General features: G+C 37.8%; 2 protein-coding genes across 7 annotated transcripts in view; one reads left to right on the plus strand and one right to left on the minus strand.

Annotated features, from left to right (window-relative positions):
• The window catches only part of ASB3 (ankyrin repeat and SOCS box containing 3), a 69,633-nt gene that overhangs the window by 39,133 nt on the left and 7,328 nt on the right, over positions 1 to 23,172 (minus strand). For 2 of the 6 annotated variants that reach the window (XM_081314048.1, XM_081314043.1), the window contains exon 1: positions 3,199 to 3,346. The exons of 1 other annotated variant lie outside the window; for it this stretch is intronic. The gene's annotated coding sequence lies outside the window, so the exon portion shown is untranslated. Of the gene's footprint in view, positions 1 to 3,034; positions 3,052 to 3,198; positions 3,347 to 3,446; positions 3,649 to 23,172 lie in introns of those variants that run through there. 3 more of the 6 variants (XM_081314044.1, XM_081314046.1, XM_081314047.1) reach the window with 3 other exon arrangements.
• Positions 3,801 to 21,708, plus strand: CHAC2 (ChaC glutathione specific gamma-glutamylcyclotransferase 2). The gene is made up of 3 exons (XM_081314050.1): positions 3,801 to 4,055; positions 15,153 to 15,188; positions 18,882 to 21,708. The coding sequence occupies exons 1-3, from the start codon at positions 3,831 to 3,833 to the stop codon at positions 19,260 to 19,262; spliced, it is 642 nt and encodes a 213-aa protein (XP_081170176.1). The 5' UTR covers positions 3,801 to 3,830; the 3' UTR covers positions 19,263 to 21,708.

Consider the following 23,172-nt stretch of genomic DNA (forward strand, 5'->3'; position numbering starts at 1 on the left):
TTAGAAATTGCCAGAGTAAATCTTTACGATGCTACTAGTTGCTTTAGTTTGGCAAGATTTCTATCTATAGGTGAAGAACAGTAAAGGGAACAGCTTAGAAGTAATTCTACCCGTCTTTCTTGGTTCTGAGAGGTAGAGAGGCTTAAGAAACAGAAATGAAGCAAGAGAATGGCTTATCAGTTTCTCCTAATACAATTATTTCTTCATTACTAACAGTCTCTAACCAATCAAAACTCCTATTTGTCTGTCTATCAATTCATCACAGACATCGATTACACAGCAATCAAATTGACTATTTTGTTGGTACAAAAAATGGAAGTGCTTAAAGATAACACCAAAGACATAGCCAGGGGATGACCGTGGAACAGATCATAAACTGTCCGTATGCAAATTCCAAGTCAAGCCATAGCAGAACGCTAACTGGTTTCACGATTTAATCATGAGCATACTCCCACCATGTTCAAGAACATCAGGAATCATGTTGAAGTCTTGAACCTCAATGATAGGAATAGTGGAATGAAATCAAAGTAGTTGCTAAGGATGAATGCAAAAAGAGACTGCCAACAATCAAGAAAAAGAAGAAAGCAAATTTGATGCCAGAACAAATGGTGAAAACTGCCAAGAAGAGAAAAGCTAAAGCCAAGAAAAAAAACATCTCAGGAGGATACTTAAAAATTCAGAAAGCTCTTAGAAAAGACAAGAAACAGTATGCCATCTGTAAAGAGATAAAAGATGGAAACAAACATGGAAAAACAAGAACAATCTTCCAAACAATCTCTGAGCACCAAAGTTTCCAATCTCATATTTGTACACCAATGGACAAACAGGAAGAGTAAACAGACATGGAAGGAGTATATTGAAATTCTGCACAGTAGGGATGTCAACAGCTAAGGTACCTTAGGAAATATTTCTAACTTACAGGAATCTCTAGTACCAGAAGATGAAGTCATATCAGAACTCTAGTCTTTACCAAGTTAGAAGGCTGTAAGAATTGACAGAATATCCACAGAAATATGGCAAGCAGTAGAAGAGGAATCAATAAAGGTTCCAACCAAACCTTAAACTAGAGAACACAGTGGTCAAAAGATTGGAAGAGGTCAGTCTACATTCTAATATAAAAAGGGAAACTTAAGAAAATGTACAAACTATTGTACAATATCCTTAATTTCACCTATTAACAAAATACTCTTACAATCATCCAAGGAAGGTAAAAGCACTGTATGGCAAGTGAGATGCTGGATGTTGAAGCTGTCTTTAGAAAATGCTGAGGAACAAGAGACATTATTCCTAATGCATACAGCAAAATTAAGACAGCCAAAAAAAAGGCAGCACCTCACTGATCAGAGAAAGGCCTTTGTGTCAATCATATCAAACTATGGAATCTCTCCCTTCACAGTGGCACCTCTGTCACAGATACTCATTAGGGGGCAGTAGATTTCCCCAAGTTGGTAGCACTAATGAACTTCAATCTAGTGAAAGGCCTGGAGCAACCCAGTAGTTTATGACAATCATTGAACTTAGGGACCCAGCACTAAGAGGTCTCACACTAGGACAGTTTTTCATCTCAAGGCAGACATAATGTGATCTCACAGTAGAAACCTGGTCATGGGCAGATCACTCTTCGATCATTTAGGAATTCTGCTGTGCAACCTCCCTTTACAGGGGTGATCTATCAGTCAACCCCTGGTGCCTAATGAATCCAATGAGGTTTTCCAGAAAGCACCTGGGCAGTTTTCCAAGAATCTGATGGGCAGTTAAGACTGATCATCCACTAGAACAGGGGCGTCAAACTGCCAGCCCATGGGCCGGATGCATCATGCCAAAACCACGTGCACTCCATTGCCAGCAATGGAAAAAAAGTCATGATACATCGCAACATGTCACCTGACGTTGCAAGTTTGACACCCCTGCATTAGAATAAAGGGGAAGCTGTGGAGCTTGACCAAATTACACTGGAGTGACCTCTCTCTTCTCACAGATCCAATACTACTCCTTGGTTTACCAAAGAGCTCATGGAGGAAGGCCCATTTTGAGTCCAACCACTAGTAAATGCTCACATTTGCATCTACAGTGAAAATCCAACCAGCAAAACAGAGATATTTTGCCACTTCATTGCATCTGATTAAAGACAGAAAAGACAATTTTCATAAAAAGGCCTACTGTGAAGAATTTTCATGACCTCTAGCTACCGTAACAAAACCACAGATTCAAGAGAAGTCGAACTTCAGCTGCACAGCATCAACAGAGGTAACTGGCCCTTTTCACAGGTCACTCACACACTGTATAACATACCTAAACGTATGCAACTAGAAGAAAGATAGAAGGCTTTCTGGAAATTTCTTTATAAACTTAGAAGGCTACCCTTTTTAAATTTATCACAAAGAAATGCAAACTCTCTTCTGTATAATAATAATTAAACCGTAAGTTTAATGCTTTGAATGAGTTCACACAATATCAAAATCATTATGGCTCAGTACATGGGCACAATATACTATCCAATATAGTACATGACTACATAATAAATTATATAGTTTATAATTCGGTGTACTACGAACACAACAGTGGTTTGATTCATGACTGCATGGCTGAGGTAAGAATACTGATTATGGGCTGAGGAGACCAGAAGGCGGCGGCTGACTTGGGGCTGATCACACTCAAATGGACCTTCCTCAGAGGTTGTTATGGATACATGAACGGCGATTCCCACAACGGCCATTCTAAATTCCCAGAAGGGATAGAAATGCAATGATTAGCTGGGTACGAATTAGGATACTGCCCCAACTGGATTCACAGCATATACTCAAGTATCGCATAAAGCAGGGGTCTTCAAACTTGGCCCTTTTATGACTTGTGGACTTCAACTCCCAGAATTCCTCAGCCAGCTTTGCTGGCTGAGGAATTCTGGGAGTTGAAGTCCACAAGTCATAAAAGGGCCAAGTTTGAAGACCCCTGGCATAAAGTTACAAGTTAAATTCGTGTAGCAAAGTAAGCAAGAGGGAGGACGCCTCCTTTGCGACTCAGCGGGCTGCAGTACCCGGATCCTCACTTCCCGAGTTTGAAAACCCGCTGCCTGGCTCAAGAGCCTCCAAGGGGGAAGCTGGCGCAAAGCCGCACCACCACGACGGTTCCTCTTCCTTCTCGGCTGCCCAGGCAGCCTGAAGGGAAAGCGGTGAAGAGGGTTCCCTCGGGCGGGCTCACCTACTCGGCCGCCGGCGCGGGCTATTCCTTAAGATGGCGGAGGCGTCTGTAAATAAGGCCGCGCCAAACAGCCGTCGCCAATCCAGCCTGCCCTTCGCCGAGCAGGACGAAGCAGCCGACGCGCCTCCCAGGAGAGGCGGCCTCTTCCCCTTCCTGCCCTTGCGAAAGAAAGAGCCGGAGCCCCAGCAGATCAATGGAATCGGTCACAGCCTCGCTCGCTCCCTCCCTCCCTTGCCCGCTCTTCTCACCCGAGATCTTCGCCGGGCCACCCAGGGCTACCGTGGCTAAGCGAGGGGCAAACCGCTCAGCGCTCGAGGCTCGGAGCGACTCTCCCAAAAGAACATCAGAAGCTTTGCCGAGGAGGAGCAGCAAGCCTGCTGACACCCAGCCTTTCTTTTCCCGGCTCAGAAAGGGATGCCGGGAGCTGTAGTTTGAGCTCGGTCACACTACTACGGCAAAAAAAAAAAAAGCAGCAGCGCCTCTGACTCCCCAGCTCTGCCGGCGAGACAGTCAGTGGAGGAGGGCCACGTGGTTCAGGGGAAGCGGAGCCCGCTCCGAGGTTGGGGCTCTTTTGAGCGCGGGCCCTGCGCTCTGCTGTGTTCTCTGCCTGCTCAACAAAGGCTGGAGAGAATATGCAAAGCCCTAGCGGCCCCCAGGGCCGCTGTTGCCCGTCCCCTCCCTCTTCCCCAGTCAGCGAAGCAAAGAGTGACGGGGCTAGAAACATGTGGGTGTTCGGATATGGCTCTCTCATCTGGAAGGTGGATTTTCCTTACGAGGACAAGATGGTAGGATACATCACGGGCTACAGCAGGAGGTTCTGGCAAGGCAGCACGGATCACCGTGGAGTGCCGGGCAAGGTGAGCTGCGGTAGGCAGACAGAGCGGAGAAGCGGGACTCTCTTGTAACCCTGCTCGGTGCCAGGAGAGCACCGAGAGATGCCAGGACTCTCTTTTAGTTAGTGGGGAAATTTGGTTATCTCCCAGGTGGGAGCTGGGTGGGAATCGAACTGGGCCAGAGAAGGAAAAGGTGTGGGGAGGTGAACCTGCGCGACTGACAAGAGCTGACCCGCCAGCCATCCTGTTGCAGAGGAGCTTGGCAACTGCCTGCGTGCCCACTGGTCGGATTGATGTTTGTGTGCATAACCGCCCAGGCGGATCTGCCACGTTTGGAGCAAAATAAGCCGAGTGCCAGTTTACTACGGGTGGGAGCGATTTCAGAACCCAGGTGCACTTTTCACACGCACAGCCCAGCGCGCTATTATTGTTAGAATAATAGAAAGGAGGTGTCTTTGTCTCCCACTGTCTATGCTTTTTACTTGTCTATTTTATCTATACACAGAGAAACCTGGAATACTAATATAGTTAGCAATGCAGCTTGGGTACAGTTGTTTTGTTTTTTCCCCGGTTGGGGAGATGTAGACAGGACAGTGTATCCTGCAGGCAACAAGGAAGAAGACAAAGTTCCCAAGCTAGTTTTTCTTTTATTTCATTGCACTTCAGTGTTTGGCTCATCTTCTATAAATTTATTTACATTTGCTCAGATTCCTTCAGAGCACACAATGAAGGGAACTTAAGTGACAAGATTTGATTTTCTGCTAAAAATAAAATTACTGTCCTTGCGTATCATGTTTAAATCCAAACCCATGGCTAATACTGGCTGTATTCCAACATGTTATACCAAAACAAAGAGATCACATTATGGCTTAAAATGATGGGCTGATTCACACAATATACTAAGACATAACAGGATTTGTTTAGTTTTGGCTTAGCATGTATAGTTTAACCATAGTTATTATTTGGCATACTGTTCAATAGGAACATGTGTGATCATTTCCTGAGCAACACATATTTGTTGTTAAAGGTCAAGAAAATTATTGTCCCCCTTTAAAACTGTCTTAAGGTATTTGCCATCAGCAAATCTTTTAATGGCTGCGTCCATTTCATTCTTTAATATAATTTGGGGGGAAATCAGACTATTTCATAAAAGAAATAAACTTATGTCACATACTACAAATAACTTTACAGATTCACAGCTCAATCATGTTTTCTCTTAATAGGTTACATTAAACCAAATGAGATTTCCTACTAAATAAAAGAATATAAGATGAAAGAAGTTGTTCCAAATATTTAAAAAGGACCAACTTTTACTTACTACATGTGGATTTTGATTGCAAAACAAGAACATAACAAGAGTTGTGCATCCAGTATTTTAAAACCTTTTGAAATCTTGGATTTCTAGCATATTGTGCTGTGTAAATCATTCCTGTATGTAGAGGGATTTTGTATATTTCGGGAAACAATTTACAATTTTCTGAAATGATACTATCACAGAACTGGCAGACCACAATTCTTCTAAAATTAGCAGGCAAGCAGTGTTCCAAAATGTCCAGGGTAGCATGTGGGTTTGTACTTTATTCTCTCAGTGAATGTCATTTTGTCTGAATAAGTATTACTTTTTTCCAAATTTTGTTTGGAAACTAAAGTTTTGGACATCAAATATTGATTGCTATGAAGCCGATGCTGTTCATTTTTTTTATACTGCATTTATCTATAGAGCTTACTAGTCAATTGATAAATTTAGACTACATTTCATTTAAAATGAATATGTGACCAATATTAAAGCTAATGAAAAATTAGTTGGAGTTGGGTGGCCAATTAATTTAAATAATGTTATTGCATGATCAATTGACAAGATAATTTTGTCTACATTTATACTGCTTCAGTCCCCATTTCTCTTTCTATATAAATGTATCAATATGATGAGCCCTAAGTTTGTTTACTATGAACATCCTAGTTTGTAACCATTGCATCCTTATCTAGAAATAAGCTTCAATGAATTCAGTGGTACATTATAAAGGTCACAATTACTGCACCCTCTGATTTATGATTGCTGTTTGAAATGATGTTAACTTCTGATCATATGAAAGAATTGTGAGAAAATGCTATAATAGTTATTAATTTTCCATTTCTTTGCTCTTATATCAGACTTAATAAAAGAATTCTGATTAAATGAACATCCTTCAATATCTTTTTTGGACAAAATAAAATGAGGAAAAGTGTAAGAAGCAGTTTGGTCTAGTACATAAGGCTCCAACTAGTAATCAGGAGACTGCTACTTCTAGTCCCACTTAAACATGAAAAGTGATTAGATGTCCTTGGACCAGGACCCTGCACTTTTAAGAGGATGCTGGGAAGGAAAAAAAAGAGAAGAGAAAGTATGTGAATCTTTTGGAGCTATCCATAATCCTGTAACACTTTGACTTACAATGTCCTCAGAGCTCATGTAAGCCTATTAATAAAACACAAACATTGACTGTTGTCATCAGAATAATGCTCACATTCCAAGTTTGTGTAAACATGCTCAATTTTGTAGCCCTAAGAAAAAGTGTTGTTGGTGTTTATGAGACTAGAATGGGTGCCATCAGTTCAGTCAGGCAGATAGTGTACAAATTGAGAAAATGCAACACGAATATTACTCCCAGGTCTGGTTATCCAACACAAAATTTCCCAAGAGCAAAGCTTACAATTTTCTGGGAGATCACAAAGACTCCAGAGAACAGCAAAGCATCTACAGGCCGTTCTTGCACTGAACAATGCACTGATGTCAGTGTTCATGACTCTACCATAAGAAAGATACCAAAGAAGAATGATCTGAATGAAAGGTTATTAAGGAGGAAACCGCTGGTTTCCAAAAAACACAATGCCACAAGTTTCAAATTTGCCAAAGATGATCCAGCAGGCTACTAGAACATGGTTCAGTGAACAGATCGAGATAAAAATAGAACTTTGGATATTAATAAGAAATTTTATTTTTGAAGAAAATGAAATATGGAATTCCAGTAAAAGTAACTCATCGTAAGCATACCGATAAGAATTTTCATGGATTGGAGTATTTTGCAGCCTTATGACCCTGGGCAATTCATAATTAGGAAGGAACGATAGATTCTGGAAATAGAAAATTTTACTGTTGGGAGACTGCTGGGTATTTACAACAGTTAGCCTAATTGAAAATATGGGTGACCTAAAACAAGGGGTTCATCTAAGGCAACCTCAAACTCAATGAAATGAAGCTGTTATGTAAAGGGAAAAGGGCCAAACTACTTGCAAATCAAGGTGCAGGATTGGTTAAAAAGCACAGAAAGTATTTTGTTGAATCAAATCTAATAGATCTTAAGGGAAGTTTAAATTTCAGCTCATAGTACAGCAGGATTATGGATAGTTCTGAAATGTTTACAAACTTATTGTTGTAGTATAACCGAGACTAGGACGTGTTGTCCAGTATGCATTCTTTCACTCTGTTTTTATTGGTTTTATTTGCTATTATATTCCTTCAATTTTTAATAGAGATAGCATTTCATAGTGGCTGCATCTGAACATTACATTGAAATAGAACCCTTAAGATAAAATTGATCCAGAATGGGACTTCCGGTGGCTGCGCGGCGCCGGAGACAGCCTTCCCGGGCTGCCCGCGGCTCAGCTGAGTGATTTTCGCCCGAAACAGCGCCGATCAGCTGTTCGGGCGAATTTGAAGCCCCCTCCTCGGGAGAAGAGGAGGGGGTGAGGCCCCAGGTAGGGGTTGAGTTCTCCGGGGCCGCCTGAGCTTGTAGCTTGGGCGGCTGAAGGATTGAACTCCCCCGTAGCCTGGGTGGCTCCCAGCTGGTCAGCGTCTCTGCTCCGGACTTCATGGAGCAGAGCCAGGCGTCTGCGACCACCCCTGCCTGAAGGAAGGACTATGGAATAAAAGGAGCAGGCAGAGCGGTACAAGAGGAAAAGGTGAAGAGGATTATTATATTCTACTCTCTAGCTTGATGGACTTTTTAAACTTAAAGTGAAAGTGCGTTACAAGTGAAAAAGATGGCGGCTAAACCTCCCTCAAAAACTCTTCGGAGTGCTGGAACTTCTCCGGTACAACAATCATCATTGCAGGCGTTGCATCTTCCTGATGTATTGACATCGAAGGATTTACAAGATGCTCTTGAAAAACATGCCCAGGTAATTCTGGAATCAATGGGTGATAAATTTGCACAGATGGAGGCGAAATTGGAGAAATTGGAGGAGAGAATGGAAGAGAGGATGGAACAGAAGTTCAGGGTGATGAAGGCAGACATTTTGTCCTCAGTGTATAAAGTGGCTGAATGTGTGGAAGAATTGGAGGAAAAAGTGGAAGATTTGACTCAAAAGAATGCCATATTAGAAGCAAAAGTACTGGAGAATGAAGATTTAAGAGACAAAATGGACAGAGAATTGAGTCTTGCTCAATATTACCAGATGCAGTTTGCTGTTAGAATTAGAGGTTTAAAAGAGAATATTAAGGAAGATCTAAAGCAGCTGATTTCTGAGGCTCTGGAAGTGGTATTGAATCAGCCAGCATCTGAAATAAAGGGAGGCATGGATAAAGTGTTTCGTGTGAATTCATGGATTGCAAGACAGAGAAAGCTGCCTAGAGATGTGGTGGTTTATTTTACTAAGAGGGAAATTAGAGATGAAGTTATACAAGTTGCCTATGATTCTAAAGTGGTGATTGCTGATCAAGAAGTTTTGGTTTTAAAAGAAATTCCTCCAAAGATTTTAAGGAGAAGGAAGGATTTTATATTCCTCGTGCAAGAGCTCAAGCAACGAGATATAAGGTTCAGATGGGAGATTCCAGTTGGGTTGATGGTGATGTATGAAGGTAAAAGGTACCGTCTGATTACTGTGATGCAGGCGCGAGATTTTTATAATAACGTTTTAAAAGCAACCTCATTATCACTTCTGGAAGCTGCAAAGGGATCTGGAGAAGGAGAACATCAAGAGACTGAGGATGGACAGACAGAGGAGAATGGTGCTGGAGGAGATCAAGCTACAATTTCTTTGGATGATCCTGGAGAGCGGAGGGTGACGCGTGCTGCTTTAAAACGATCAAAAAGAAAATAATAAAAGAGCAAGACCAGCAGAAGTCTATGGAACTTCCACAACAAACATCTAGGAAGTTATCGCAATGGACACGTGGGAAAAGATTTGGGTTAGGAACGTAAAGAGAGAACTTTTATAAAATGCTTTATAGATGGCATTTAGATCCTAAAAAGTTTGCAAGTATGTATCCGGACTATCAGCCAAAATGTTGGAGATGTGGAGATGAAGATGTTACATATTTTCATGTATGGTGGACTTGTAAAAAGATCAAGGCTTTTTGGATAAAAATTTGGTGGAATATGTAGAAGATTTTTAAGCAAAGGATAAAGTTTTGTTCGCAAATTTTTTGTTTTTGTTTTTTTTTTGTTGGGGATAATTACGGACGTTACGGTTGTGGACACTAATTATGTGAAATTTAATTACGGCAGCAAGACTTTTGATAGCTCAGTAATGGAAGAAAGAGGAACTGCCGATTATAGGAGAGTGACTTCAAAGATTTTTGACCTGGCAGAGATGGTGTAGATTTTGGCCTAAGATTTTTCGCAAGAACGTTATATTATGGAATGGAGAAAATGGATTTATAGGGTTAAGAAGTTTTATGTAGCATTTGAATAAGTCTTCTTTCTTTTCTTCTTTTTCTATTTTTGTTTTTCTATATATATTTAATATATATATATATATATATTATCCTATATAAGCTAGAGAGTGATGGATTTTAGAGTTTATGGATGTTAGTATATGGTTGTTTATGATTGTTTTTTTTTATATACCTTGTATTTAGCTCTGGGAAGTCGGGGGGGGGAGGGGGGGAGGGGGGAGAGGTAGGGGGGAGGGAGAAGGGAGGGGGAGGGGGGATTTTTAAAGGAAAAATTGTATGTTAAAACTTTTTAATAAAAAAAAAATTGATCCAGAATGTAGCGGCATGTGAAGTTTTGGGCATCCCATAGTTTGACCATGGTACGCTGGTGCTATGCAAGCTACATTATCTTCAATTTTCTTTTTGGCTGCAATTCAAGATTCTTATCTCCTTTAAAGTCCTGAATGGCATGGGGCCAGATTATTTGTGGGACCACATGAGGTTATTTACGTTCTCCACCAGATTAGATAGAGTGGCTTGCTCCAAGTTCCTTCCCTTAAATGTTGCCATCTAGTAGGATTCTAGGTAATCTGCCGTCTTGTTAGTAGCCCTGCCCTTTGAAACAACCTTCCCTCACAGATCCAGCATATCCCTTCCCGTCTGGTTTTCTGAAAAGCCTTGAAGATATGGTTTTCTCAATAAGTTGGGATAGCATCTGGCTGGAGCCTAATAAAGTTGTTGGTAGATATAAGTAATGTATTGTTTAAGTGCCACTTCAAGATTTTATGCTGGTTTTGAGGTGCTTTTTGTGTGTGTGTTTGTATGTGTATTTGTAAACTGCTTACCATTATGATGAATAAAATAACAGACTGTCTAAATGTTTAAAATAAATAAGTCTGTATAGCATATGAGTAATATGTGGTACAACTACTTTCCACAAACCACCAGGGATAAATCATTTTGAAGGGTCTGCATATGATTTGCATAGAGTTGTGTGCAAACCAGTAATTTTCACCCGTATCTGTCCTATAACAATCCAGAAACATGGAAGTATGTATCTCAATCAAACTACTGTGTTATATCAACAGAAGGATGTTACTATTCAGTTTTATACGCTACCCAAAGGAATTAGATTGTCCAATGGCCTTTTAGTTTGAACCAAAATTTTGTGGAGTTAAACCAAAGTAGGCAAGCGGTATGGACTAACAACCTGCTTCTTGTGGTTAAACAGAATTTTAAATAGCTGATTTCAAGCACCGCCAGGATGCACTGGATTTCACTCTTCTAAATTGGTATCATAAGAAAATTGGCTGTGTTGATCTAGATCATTTGTTAATATTTGGGGGATTTTAAAATATATTTGGTCAAATTTTTAAATGTTTTTATGCAAGTACTTAATCATTTCTGTTTAAGCATAAAAAAGATTTTTTGGAACCACCATCACTAATTTTCTCAGAATGAAGGATTTTAGTTATTAGTGCAGGTGCCTGTTTCATTATAACAATATGCTGTTCGTTGCCTACTGATGTATACTTCTCCAACTTTCAGGGATTTCTCAGAAAGCCGTATTTTGAATTTGTAGCCTAAAGAAAGGACTGAGAATAAGTTATGGTCTAATTATTCGGAAATGCTTTTCAGAAAGCATTGTCTGCCATTGATTAATAACAATACTTATGAATTAAGATTAAAACAAGTAAAGCCTTTCCTATTTTCTATTTCATAAAAAATAAAAATATTTGGACAAAAATATTAAATTTTACAGTATTTTGGAACCCAGCGTGCCTCTCGCTATACAAGGATTATAGAGCTTATAAAATTCTAAATAGTATTTGTGGAGCAGAGGAAACAATGGAGTTCAGAAACATCCAGCAATCTAGGAGAATGGCATTGACAAGGCAAGGCTATGTTATTTACTGCTGTATATGCAGCAGATTTGTCAGTCATCAGAAATACTGACTGACTTCAACATAAATGAGCCAATACTTAAAAATAATTGGCTTTCTTCTGGGATTAGACAATATACAACATTAATATTCATTAGAGCTTACACCTTTCAAATAATGTTTGCTTTTCATGCAAATTCACATCTCCAGTCAGAAATCCTTACAATAAATTTTGAAAATTTATTTAAAAGTAAATGCTTCTTATAATATTTCAGCATAAGATTAGAACATTCACAGTCAATCTATGGAAAAGTCTTTTAAGGAATACATTTTTGCATTTTTCTTTTCATCAGTACGCCAAAGAAAGCTATAAAGATTAAGGTTTTTCTGAAAAAAATAGTACTAAGGTAGATAATGGAATATAATACAGAAATCAGAAAATCTACATGCAACATTCAGATTAATCATCTAAACATCTTCATGATATGATAAAATAGTACCTATGTACTTCTGAACATTTAATGAAAAATTAATGAAAAATTTAGTTATCAGTTAATGTCTACATTGTAAATGATTCTGTCTTTTTAACAGTTCAGAGAAATAGTAATCACAAATCAACTTGAATAGATTCCAATATTGTTGAGAGTAGCACCTTAGTTTAGGCCTTTAAATAGGTTTTTAACTAAGATAACACAATGCCAATTTTCCCATAGCTGTTTTTAAGGGAACTATAGGAAAACCCCATATGAAACCAGACGCTGCCCCTGTGACTTGGGTGCTATAGAAACCACAGCCCATGTTCTTTTGTATTGTCAGTTCTACACAAAAATTCATGACCAATTGATTACCCCTTTTTATGTAAATTTCCAAGGCACTCATAAGATTTTTATTTATAATATCTATTACCGGTAAATAATTAAATTTATTTCTTTAAACATAGCAAATTTTTCCTACAATATGTTTGAACTTTGTCTATAAATGGTTGCCAACAGTTATTGATGTTAAGGGATAATTTTGCTTTGTTTTATAGAATGTTTTTATTAGTCAATGACCAATATAGTTTCTGCCTCTCAGTACCAATTTCCTAGCTATTAGATACCAGATTGCCTCAGCTTAACAGAGTTAGACAACTGGGCACAAAGATGCTGTTTGTGGTGGACAAGACACTTCATTCTTATACCTGTACAAATGTGGTCATTCTTGTGAGTGCACACATGAATACATTTCTAAGGCCAAATCTCATTTTTTAGATTTATTAAACAAATTTACATGGCCACCAAATTCATATCTAGGTGACTCCAAGAGGCTCTCAACATTAAAAACCAAACATAAAAACACAACATAAGCCCCTCCCCCCATGGCATTAGCAATACAATCAAATTAACCACTTGATTGGCTCCTGTAAATGATGATCAGCTGAGGCTGAAGGTGGGGTCAAACACATAATTTTGGAATGTCTATACCCACATAAGAGACCTTGATGTCTGTTAACTCTTATGTGGAGCCAATTCACCTTGACCTAATAGATCAGATTCTTGTGTATAGGTAGCATGAACTAAACTTGTAGCACTTTTGAACTCTATCCTGGTTTCCAATTTCTTGTACCTGACAGCTCCATCTTCATTTGGGGTTCCCAGGCCTGTTGCCTTTTGGAAAAGCAACAGGATAGAGGGCCGACCATAACTCAGCAGAAATGATATTCCTCAGAGAGGTGGTCACCATTGAGAAGACTCCTTTTCATGGTCCCAGAGATGTACATCCCTAACTGATGGGACCCATAACATATCCTGTCTTCTGTCTGGTAGGCTAGGTGGATGTAATAGGGGAGAGGCGGTCCTTCAAAAAGACCAAGCCTTGTAGGGCTTGAAAGGTGATAACCAGCACCTTGAATTGTATCTGGAAGCATATTGGCAGCCAGTGCAACTCTCACAAGAGAGATGACACATGTAAAACTTAGGCTTGCATAAAACTGTTCAGGCCATGCATTCTAAACCAACTAAAGCTCCTGGATACTGTACTATGTACAGTACTGTAGTGTACTATGTAAAGCACATTACAACAGTCCAGATGGGTGATGACCAAGGCATGGGTGACTATAAGAAGGGCATGTTGTGCAAAGACTGCCACTGGCTCCTTAAGCAAAATTCACGAGTCCAGAAGAAACCCCAGTTTAAGCACTAGATCAGAATGGGGCAATACAACCACATCCACAACCAAAGATGGCAATTCTTCAAGAGCCAGAGTCCCTAACCCAGAGCCACTCTGTCTTGCCAGGGTTTAGATTTAGCCTGTTGCTCCCCATTCAGACGTCAACAGCCACCACGCAATTCTCATCACCCATAGGACTTTACTGATTAAAGTATGTAACAGGAGGCAAACCTGATAGTTATGGGCTAAGGGCAAATTTAAAATTTTGAAAACATAGGGGTGGTGGATTCAGAAGATAGTTGCCATAGTACTGTATGCATAGCCAATCTCACAATACTCATTTATCAGAAGCCAAGCTTCATTTCCCAGTAAGGTATATGTGCAAGTCAAAGACTACTTGATTCTAGAGGCTTGTGCTTTGTAGCATGCCAGTTTCCTGCTTTTACTATCATCATCATCATCATCTTCATCTTTAAAAAAAAACACTCATAGAGAATCTAGCGAGTGAGTTGTCTGGGGAAAATTTGTGAATAAAAAACTTTAATTTTAGTTAGTTAATTATGTCCAGCTTGTATTATTTTTATAAATAACTTAAGGAAGCGAATATACCTAATACTGCTTCATCCACCTATTTTCCCTACAATAACCCTGTGAGGTGAGTTTTGGGCTGAGAGAGGGTGACTGGCCCAAAATCACTCAGCTACCTTTCATGCCTAAAATGGGACTAGAAGTCAGAGGCTCCTGGTTTTTAGCGGCTACCTTATTCACTAGGACAATTGGCTCATTATCATACAACATCTATATTATAGAAGCTACAATGGTTGCCAGTTTATTTCTGGATGCAATTCATGGTTCTGTAAAAGTTGTTAATAATTAATTAATGATAAGAGACCTTGGTATCTATGAAATCATCTCTGCTTGGAGCTGCAAGTAAAATCTGTCTCTGCAAGGCAAATAGATGTAACACACTTAGAATATCCACACATCCCAAAATCTGTAGAAGGGACTCCAAAGCAAGCATTCTCTCCTAGAGCTCCCTTTCTACAGAAGCAGCTGTCATCTAAGATAAAATGAGCATCTTTTTATTTTAAAATCTGTGAAAATATTTAATAGGCATTTAAAGGTTGAGGAACCAATGATAAATGTGCTTGAGATGCATACAGCCACTGCTTATTGTTATTACTACTGAGTTGAATTATTTTGTTTCATTAAACCAGCCTAAAAGCACATGAAACACTTGTAGATAAATAAAATGATTAAAAATGGATTAATGTTACAATCTGCATTCTTAACAAATATAAGCTCCTCAGCCAACAAAATAATTCCATCACTATGACAGAAGACAAATACTTTAAAATTATATTTCATTTATTTAATGATTCTGTGATTTGGCTTTTTGTTTTACCGACTCTGATAAAGTTTTTACTGAATTTTTGTTTTGTTTTCAAATTTTAGCCTGGAAGAGTTGTGACACTTATTGAAGATCCTGAGGTACAGTAGTTGCATTTTTACGTACTCTACAAATATGTTTTGTCCTCAGTAGTAGTATGAAGCTGCCTTCTTAACTCTGATATAGACAGAAAACTAGAATTTTATATATATATAAAATTGACATTTTTCATGGATAAAAACCCTAGTCCTATAGAAAAGCAGCCAAAATAGTATACCACTGTTAATAAACCATTCAGCTGAATAAACTAGTTTCATTTTCCTGAAAAAGTCTCTTAACATGCCTAATACTGGTCTCACATAAATTGATTCCTGTTCACCTTTGAGATCTCTTTTTTTCTTTCCTGCCTCTTCTCTATTCAGCTTTTATAAGTAGTCCTCAACTTATGACTACAATTAATCCTAGAGTTACTGTTGTAAGTTGTGCCAGTATTAAGCAGTAATAACGTGACTGCATCTGATTTTATGACCTTTTTTGCAGTGGTTCTTAAACATAGCAATTGTAAAGTTGCCACTACAGTCATTAAGCAAATCCATTGTCTTCAAGGGATGTTTTTTCTTTGCAGGAAACCAGAAGCAAAGCTAGTTTCCAGCAAAAATCATCATAAATCGCAGGCATGTGACTGCAGGACGCTGTAAACGGCTGTAAATGCAGGCTGGTTGCCAAGTACCAAAAATGCAGTCATGTGATCATGGAGGAAGGTGGCCATTGGAACTTTGAATCCAAGATACAATTCCCTTTTTTATCCATTGTACACTTGAACAATTGCAAATGGAGAACTACCTGTAAAGGTAGTCCTCAGCTTACAACAGTTTATTTAGTGACCATTCAAAGTTACAAAGGCACTGAAAGAGAGAGACTTATGACCATTTTTCACACTTACAACCATTACAGCATCCCCATGGTCACATGATAGATGCTTGGCAACTGACTCATATTTATGACGGTTGCAGAGTCCCAGGGTCATGAGATTGCTTTTTGCAACATTCTGACAAGCAGAAACTGGGGAACAACCATGTTACTAATTTAATAATTGCAGTGATTTACTTAACAACTGTGGCAAGAAAGGTCGTAAAATGGGGCAGAACTCACTTAACAAATGTCTCACTTAGCAACATAAATTTTGGACTCAATTGTGCTCCTAAGTGACTAGCTATACAGAAGTGTGCATTAGGACTCCTGGAAAATAGCTGAGAAATCATTTATATATAAGAAAATAAATCCAACAATTTAATACTATCTGCCAAACAAAAATGAATTCGCTCTTCATCTCCACACCCTGTGTGGCAGTTACAAGAGTTACAAGGGAGTCAGGCTATTCTCCAAAGTGCCTGAAGGCAGGACAAGAAGCAATGGATGGAAACTAATCAAAGAGAAAAGCAATCTAGAACTTAGAAGAAATTTCCTGACAGTTAGAACAATTAACCAGTGGAACAACCTGCCTCCAGAAGCTGTGAATGCTCCAATACTGGAAGTTTTTAAGAAGAAACTGGATAGCCATTTGTCTGAAATGGTATAGGGTTTCCTGCCTGAGCAGGGGGTTGGACTAGATAACCTCCAAGGTCCCTTCCAATGTTGTTGTTTTTGTTGTTGTTATTATATTGATCATCGCACAGTCAGCCAGATGTTCAGACTGGATTTGGCATTTTTGTCTACCTATTGAGTCCTTACTAAGGACCTGGGATAGGCAGATGTGGATGTTTGATGGTATTACAGATATCATCGCAGGATGGAAGCAGTTCCATCCATTTTAACCCAGGGATGTTGTAACAGCTGTAACTTCAAGGAAGAGCCATAACTACCATTCATTCAGTGCTGTTCTAAGTTCACACAGTTGCTGAACAAATAGTCGTTAAGCAAGCACTACATGTAGTGAGATGCTGGTACAAAAGATAATTTAATTTTCAAATGAGCTTACTATTAGTTTCATAGAGTAGATATTAAAAAATCAAACGAAAATATACAGTATATGGTCCCCATGATGTCTAGTTCCACTTCTGGATCATATGCTTCCATGATTGAAGAAAGCACTGATGACACACATGGCAGCCTGCAAAATATACTCTCAGATAATGCTCATAGACACATCCTGTACCAAATTCTTCCTCTCAGTGATCTTTTCTTGCTGCTGTACATATGTTTAATATTTATTGTGGACTCTACCATAGGGAGCAAGTAATAATATCCAGTTGAATGGTAAAGCAGCTATTTATGCTTTTTGAATAGCAAAGAAATTAGTGTCCTGCCCATATAAACACAACTTTATTTTAAATATATTATAAAATAAAAATTTTCAACTTTGTGTTCTCACATCTGAAGAGCAAAGGTAAAAACTTACAGAGCGCTACAGAATTATTGCGATATTACTGAAAATACATGTGAAATGTTCTAAAAAGTAAAAAATAAAATAAAATAAACTCAGTTCATATTACTATTCTATATCATCTTTATTTCTTTTACATTAGAAGTGTTCACATTAAGGACCACTCTTGACTTCTACATGGTATGCTAGATGGGATCCTCTAAAAGAAATTAAGTGAAGCCAAGATTAAATAGTGACTAAGACAAAAAAATCATTTTGCCATAGTTTAATTGTGATATAATGTAAATCAGGGGACCCCAACCCCCAGTCCGTGGACCAGTACCGGGCCACGACATGCCAGCAATTGGTCCACACAAACAAGCAAAGCCCCATGTGTGGGATGCAGGTGGCACACAAAACCATGTACGGAAAAACGGAAGAACCTCTCTCCACAGAACCGGTCCCTGGTGCCCAAAAGGTTGGGGGACCTCTGATGTAAATTATAATATAATATGTACAATTTATTTATGACACACTGAACAGTTTCTATGTTTCTATTATCACTGATGCTACTTAGAAAAGTTATGCAATTGGAGGCAAATTTTGGAGGGATATGAAGACTGCATTTAGCCCTGAAGCCTCAGCTGTGCATAACTTTTCTAAGTAGCATCAGTGATAATCCTTCAGTATTTATATTTCTTCAAAATAAATATAAATGTCATGAAAACAAGGTGGTTTAAACACCACCAATTATCCTGGTAATGCTGCAAAATTTAGATCAGAGTAATGGCAGCTACAGATTTCAACCTTTTGTACTTGACAAGATCAGCAAAATACAACACAGTGTCTGTCACTGTGAATTCTTCTGTACTTTTCTGGTAAGTTTTTTCATACTGCTGTGCAGTTAGATCCTATTATGTTAGCAGACAGCTTCCTCTATAAGCAAAGAATAGTTTAGCTTGGGTTTTTTTTTTCTCTTTCCCCAGCATTTGTATTGCAAAACAAACTCCAATCATTGCAAACTAGCTATTTCAAATCAATACCCTGTAGTCATCCTGAGTTACTAATGTACAACTAACAGTGCAGTTAACATCTAGAAATTAGCAATATTTTTAGCTTATCTCTATCAATCTATCTTGCTAAATTAACAGTACTTGTTAAATGAAGTACCTGCCCAGAGGCGTCAGAGAGTTAGAAAAAGAGTTCTTAACCATAATAAAACCCTGGAAGAAATTATGAGAAGGAAAGAGAGCTAGTGAAGAAGTGGAAACATGGGTTTGAGAATTTGCAGTTCTATCATTAAATCCTGTTTTCCAGTCTTTCATTAATGTGCATGCATTACTGACAATAAAGGTTTGGAAGATGACCTCTGCAACTCTTTGATAGAGTCTGATCTTTGTCGTTTTATCTTTCTGGTTGTATTCTTCTACAGGGCTGTGTATGGGGTGTTGCATACAAACTGCCAATAGGACAAGAAGTTGAAGTAAAAGCCTATCTTGATTTTCGAGAGAAGGGTGGATATAGGACTACAACTATTGTCTTCTATCCCAAAGATCCTGCAATTGAACCTTTTAATGTGCTATTATATATTGGAACTTGTGAAAACCCTAACTACCTCGGACCCGCACCCCTAGAAGAAATTGCCGAACAGATTTTTAACGCAGTTGGTCCTAGTGGAAGAAATACAGAATACCTATTCGAACTTTGCAATTCCCTCAGGGATCTTGTACCAGAAGACGTGGATGAACATGTTTTTTCTTTAGAGAAACTGGTAAAGAAACTATTGGAACAAGAGCAAAACAAACCTGTATAACAGTCGCTTTGCAAAGAGTTTCTTCACTATCAGAATAAGTTTATGCTGTTTATATTGTTTATATAATTTGGAAATTATCCATCACAATTTTTAAAAATTAGTTTCCATATTTCATTGAGGCATCACTGTCCTTGAGCAGTAGAGATATTTAAAAAAATTTAAGAAGGAACTTTGAATTTCCATAAAGTTTTAAGAATGCTTTTCTGTTCATTTCTCAAATCTGAATAACGTAGGCCTGATTTAAGTTGAAGGAAAGCTTTCTTAAGTTACAGTATTAGATTTTGTTTTCCTCTAAAAAAAAGTTTTGAACTAGATTCTTCACTTAGGTATGGATGCAGTCCTATGCACAAAAGGAAGTCCCTTTCAACAAAGAAAGAAATGCATAGGATTGAGTGATGTGTATTGACATAAATGTCAGTATATTCCTTTAAAAATGTTCGCAATAGGATTTGTGAATTACAGCACTGAGAGAGAAAATCCTTTGTGCACTTGTTTAGGATTAAGTTCAACATGGTACAAAGTAAATATGTGTAGGATTACATTCTAAATGGCAATTATATCTATGAAGGACCTGGATTATATGTACACCTGTTTGAAACATATTGCTTATTATTTATTATTTATCATTTAGTTTAACTTGCCCAAATTCAATAATTTATATATAACAATTTGCTTAGTGATAAGAGGATCAAATAGTTACAAATGAAAGGAAACTACACTTTGCATTCATGGTTTCAATATCTTCAGAGATGATGTACACTGGTACAAGGCTTTCTCTCATTTTTTGGAAAATAACTAATCAGGGAAACAATTGAATCTAGAGTGTGTAACAAAACTAATCATTAGGCAACTTTCAGAGATAGTCAAATTTGCCCTTATCCAGTAACTAGAGCTCCATAAATTAAAATTCACAATAACCCTTTGTTCAACTTTTACTTTGCCAAAATGATGTGGTCACCAATACCTAATGTTATAGTTTCACAATTTCTTGCTTCTAGTAGCTAAGAACACACAAAAACACATTCAGGTACAAGAACATTTCTTCTTCAATCTTTGTTTTTAGTGACAATGCTGAGTTTTTATAAATTTCTATGCATTTGTAAAGCTTCTTTATTGAACACCGCACTTTGTAAACTCTAATTGGAAAAATTTGGAAGTATATGGATTATGCAGCTCAGTCCATTTGAAAAGCACAGAATCACCATTTGTAATACAAAAGCAAATTTTGGATACTACTCTATAGTAATTCCTTTTTGCTTTCAAATGGAATCAGACAGAAGGATTGTTGTTTCTTTAAGGACTGGAAAAGATCTGGCAGGCATCTAAATAAGGAATAAGCTCCCTTGTAAGTTAAACTTCCTCAGGAAATACTGGCACATAACTTGCATAGGAAAGGTTCTGAACGAAAATTTATGCTACAAATTTGCAAGCCGAGTTATTATCATTAATTAGCATAGTTCTATTTGTCCCTGGATAACTTCTTATTATATTTTCTAGTAACAATTATATTTAATTATATAATTTAATTATATTTTCTAGTAACAAGAATTTGGAAATGCTTGCTAGAATTTTTCACTGAAATAACCATTGCAATGATAAACTTGTCACTAAACAAAGGAAAATACATTAGCTCCAGTCTATTTCCAATCTCCAATAAGACCAATAAAAATGTTATGTTTCCTCCTATAGCCAAGGATTTCAAGAGAACACTATGGAATGCCTCTTTGATGACTACAGCTGGCCAGTAAACACTCTTTAAAAATTCTAATAATTGTGCATCTCTCTCACATAGTGCTTTGAACTTGTTGTTTATTGAAGATTGTATTACATATACCTAGGCCACCTGTCACAATATTTTTGAAACCATGTCAAAGTATTTATTTGAGACTCCAAATTAAAATTTACACCAGTTAAGCATAAGCTGTTTAGTTTAAATCAAATCAGTCAATTTTATTTGCATCCAGAAGGCCCATAAGTAACTTACAGACATAATCTAAATTTAAATATTTTACTTACTAAACTGTTTTATCCATTATCAAATTTATGTTTGTAAGTTGCTTTTAGGCCTCCTGGCTGTAAATAAAATTGATTGATTTAGCTAAATGTACCTCTTTTTTCAGAATTCTGAGTTCAAGGGTAAGTTGCACAGTAAATTGCCAGGACTTCTAAACTTTCTCAACTTCCACTGAAATGGTTATCTGCTATGTTAACTTGATGACGTTAACATTTCCGTCCCAACTATGCATGTACATCTCACAATTTCAGTTCTTTTCTTTAAACTTTCAACAAAATCATAAACTGGTTGTATGTTTCTGTAATTTTCATAATGAAACTTGTATGATTTTGCATTAGTAATACAACAATTATGGTTTAAGCTCATACAGTGTTTCTCTCTCTGTTTAACAAATACTTGCAAATGTTATGCTGTGCTGTTTGTGTATTTGAAAGCATCTGTATCCAACAAAGTGTGAAAACTAAGTCTGAATCCGAAGGGTATAGTTTTAATAAGGAGTTAACCAAGATATTAAACAATGAATTCTGATACAAACCATAAATGGTATTTCTAGATCACAGTAAAATAAATTATGTATAGGTTAAATATGATTAATTCTTATTACACCATTATAAAATATCTACATAGAAATAAGGCTTAGTTACCAGAAACATTTTATCACTGATTTTTAATCTGAATTATTTTATTGTAATTCAGTTACATTAACCAGAGCTCAGCAACTAGTAAATGAGAATTGTATTATATAACCAAAGAAATGTTTGATTTTCATTTCCCAATCATGCCGCAAGTCCTTTTTTAAAAAAATAAGTGGAATTTTAATAACAGTTTCTAACCTATTGAAATGAGGTAACTTTTAAGCTTAAAATGAAAAGTACACTAAATAGCCAGCACCATTCTTAGGAATCTGTTTCAGCATCACAGCGTGGCTTCTTTTACCAGAAAACAAATGGATCATTATTCCCTTCACTTACCTGTTTTAAATGAGTTATCTTATGACTATGCAATGACCATTCAAAATTAAAATGGTGCTGAATAAAGGGTCTTATGACCTACACCCAAACTTATGGCCACTGCAGTGCCCCGTGGTCACGTGATCACAATTCAGGAACCCTTACAACCAACATCAGGGATGCTGCAGCTGCCCCTACTTGCCTATCTTCCTCCCATCCACCCGTTTCCCATGAGCCTGCTTCCCATCCTGCTCTGTCCCACACCCCACCATGCCTTGCTCCACTTACCTCTACCAAAGATTGTCTTTCCCAAAGAAAAGTAGCTGAGCATCATGCAGCCTTCCTATATAAAAGTGGCTTGGTGCCATCTTGGAAACTGATGTAATTTTGGGAGTGGCCACAATTCTCAGATCTCCAGAATTGTAGTCACTTCTAAAATGGCACCAGTTTCCAGTATGGCACCAGGCATGTTCTATACATTATGTGCACAATTATTAAGCAAGTTGAGTATTTCGACCATATCATTTTCATGCATAATTTCCACCTCCAATGTATAAACTTAAATGCTTAGTGGATATAAGCATATCAGGTGATGTCTATTTGTGAAATGTGGGAGGGTGTGGCCTAAGAAGATCAACACTTATACCAAGGTGTGTGCATAATTTATTAGACAGCTTCTTTTCCTCAGGCAAAATGGTCCGATAAAAAGATTTAACTGACTTTGAAAAGTCAAAATTGTAAGTTTTTCAGAGGGATGCAGCACTCTTGAAATTGCTAAGATATTGGGGCATGATCACAGAACCATCAAACGTTTTGTTGCAAATAGTCAACAGGGTCGCAAGAAACGTGTTGAGAAAAAAAAGATGTACATTAACTGCCAAAGATTTGAGAAGAATCAAACATGAAGCTACCAGGAACCCATTATCCTCCAATGCTGTCATATTTC

This window comes from Vipera berus (assembly GCF_964194415.1).
Source record: "Vipera berus genome assembly, chromosome: 1".
Taxonomy (NCBI): Eukaryota; Metazoa; Chordata; class Lepidosauria; order Squamata; family Viperidae; genus Vipera; species Vipera berus.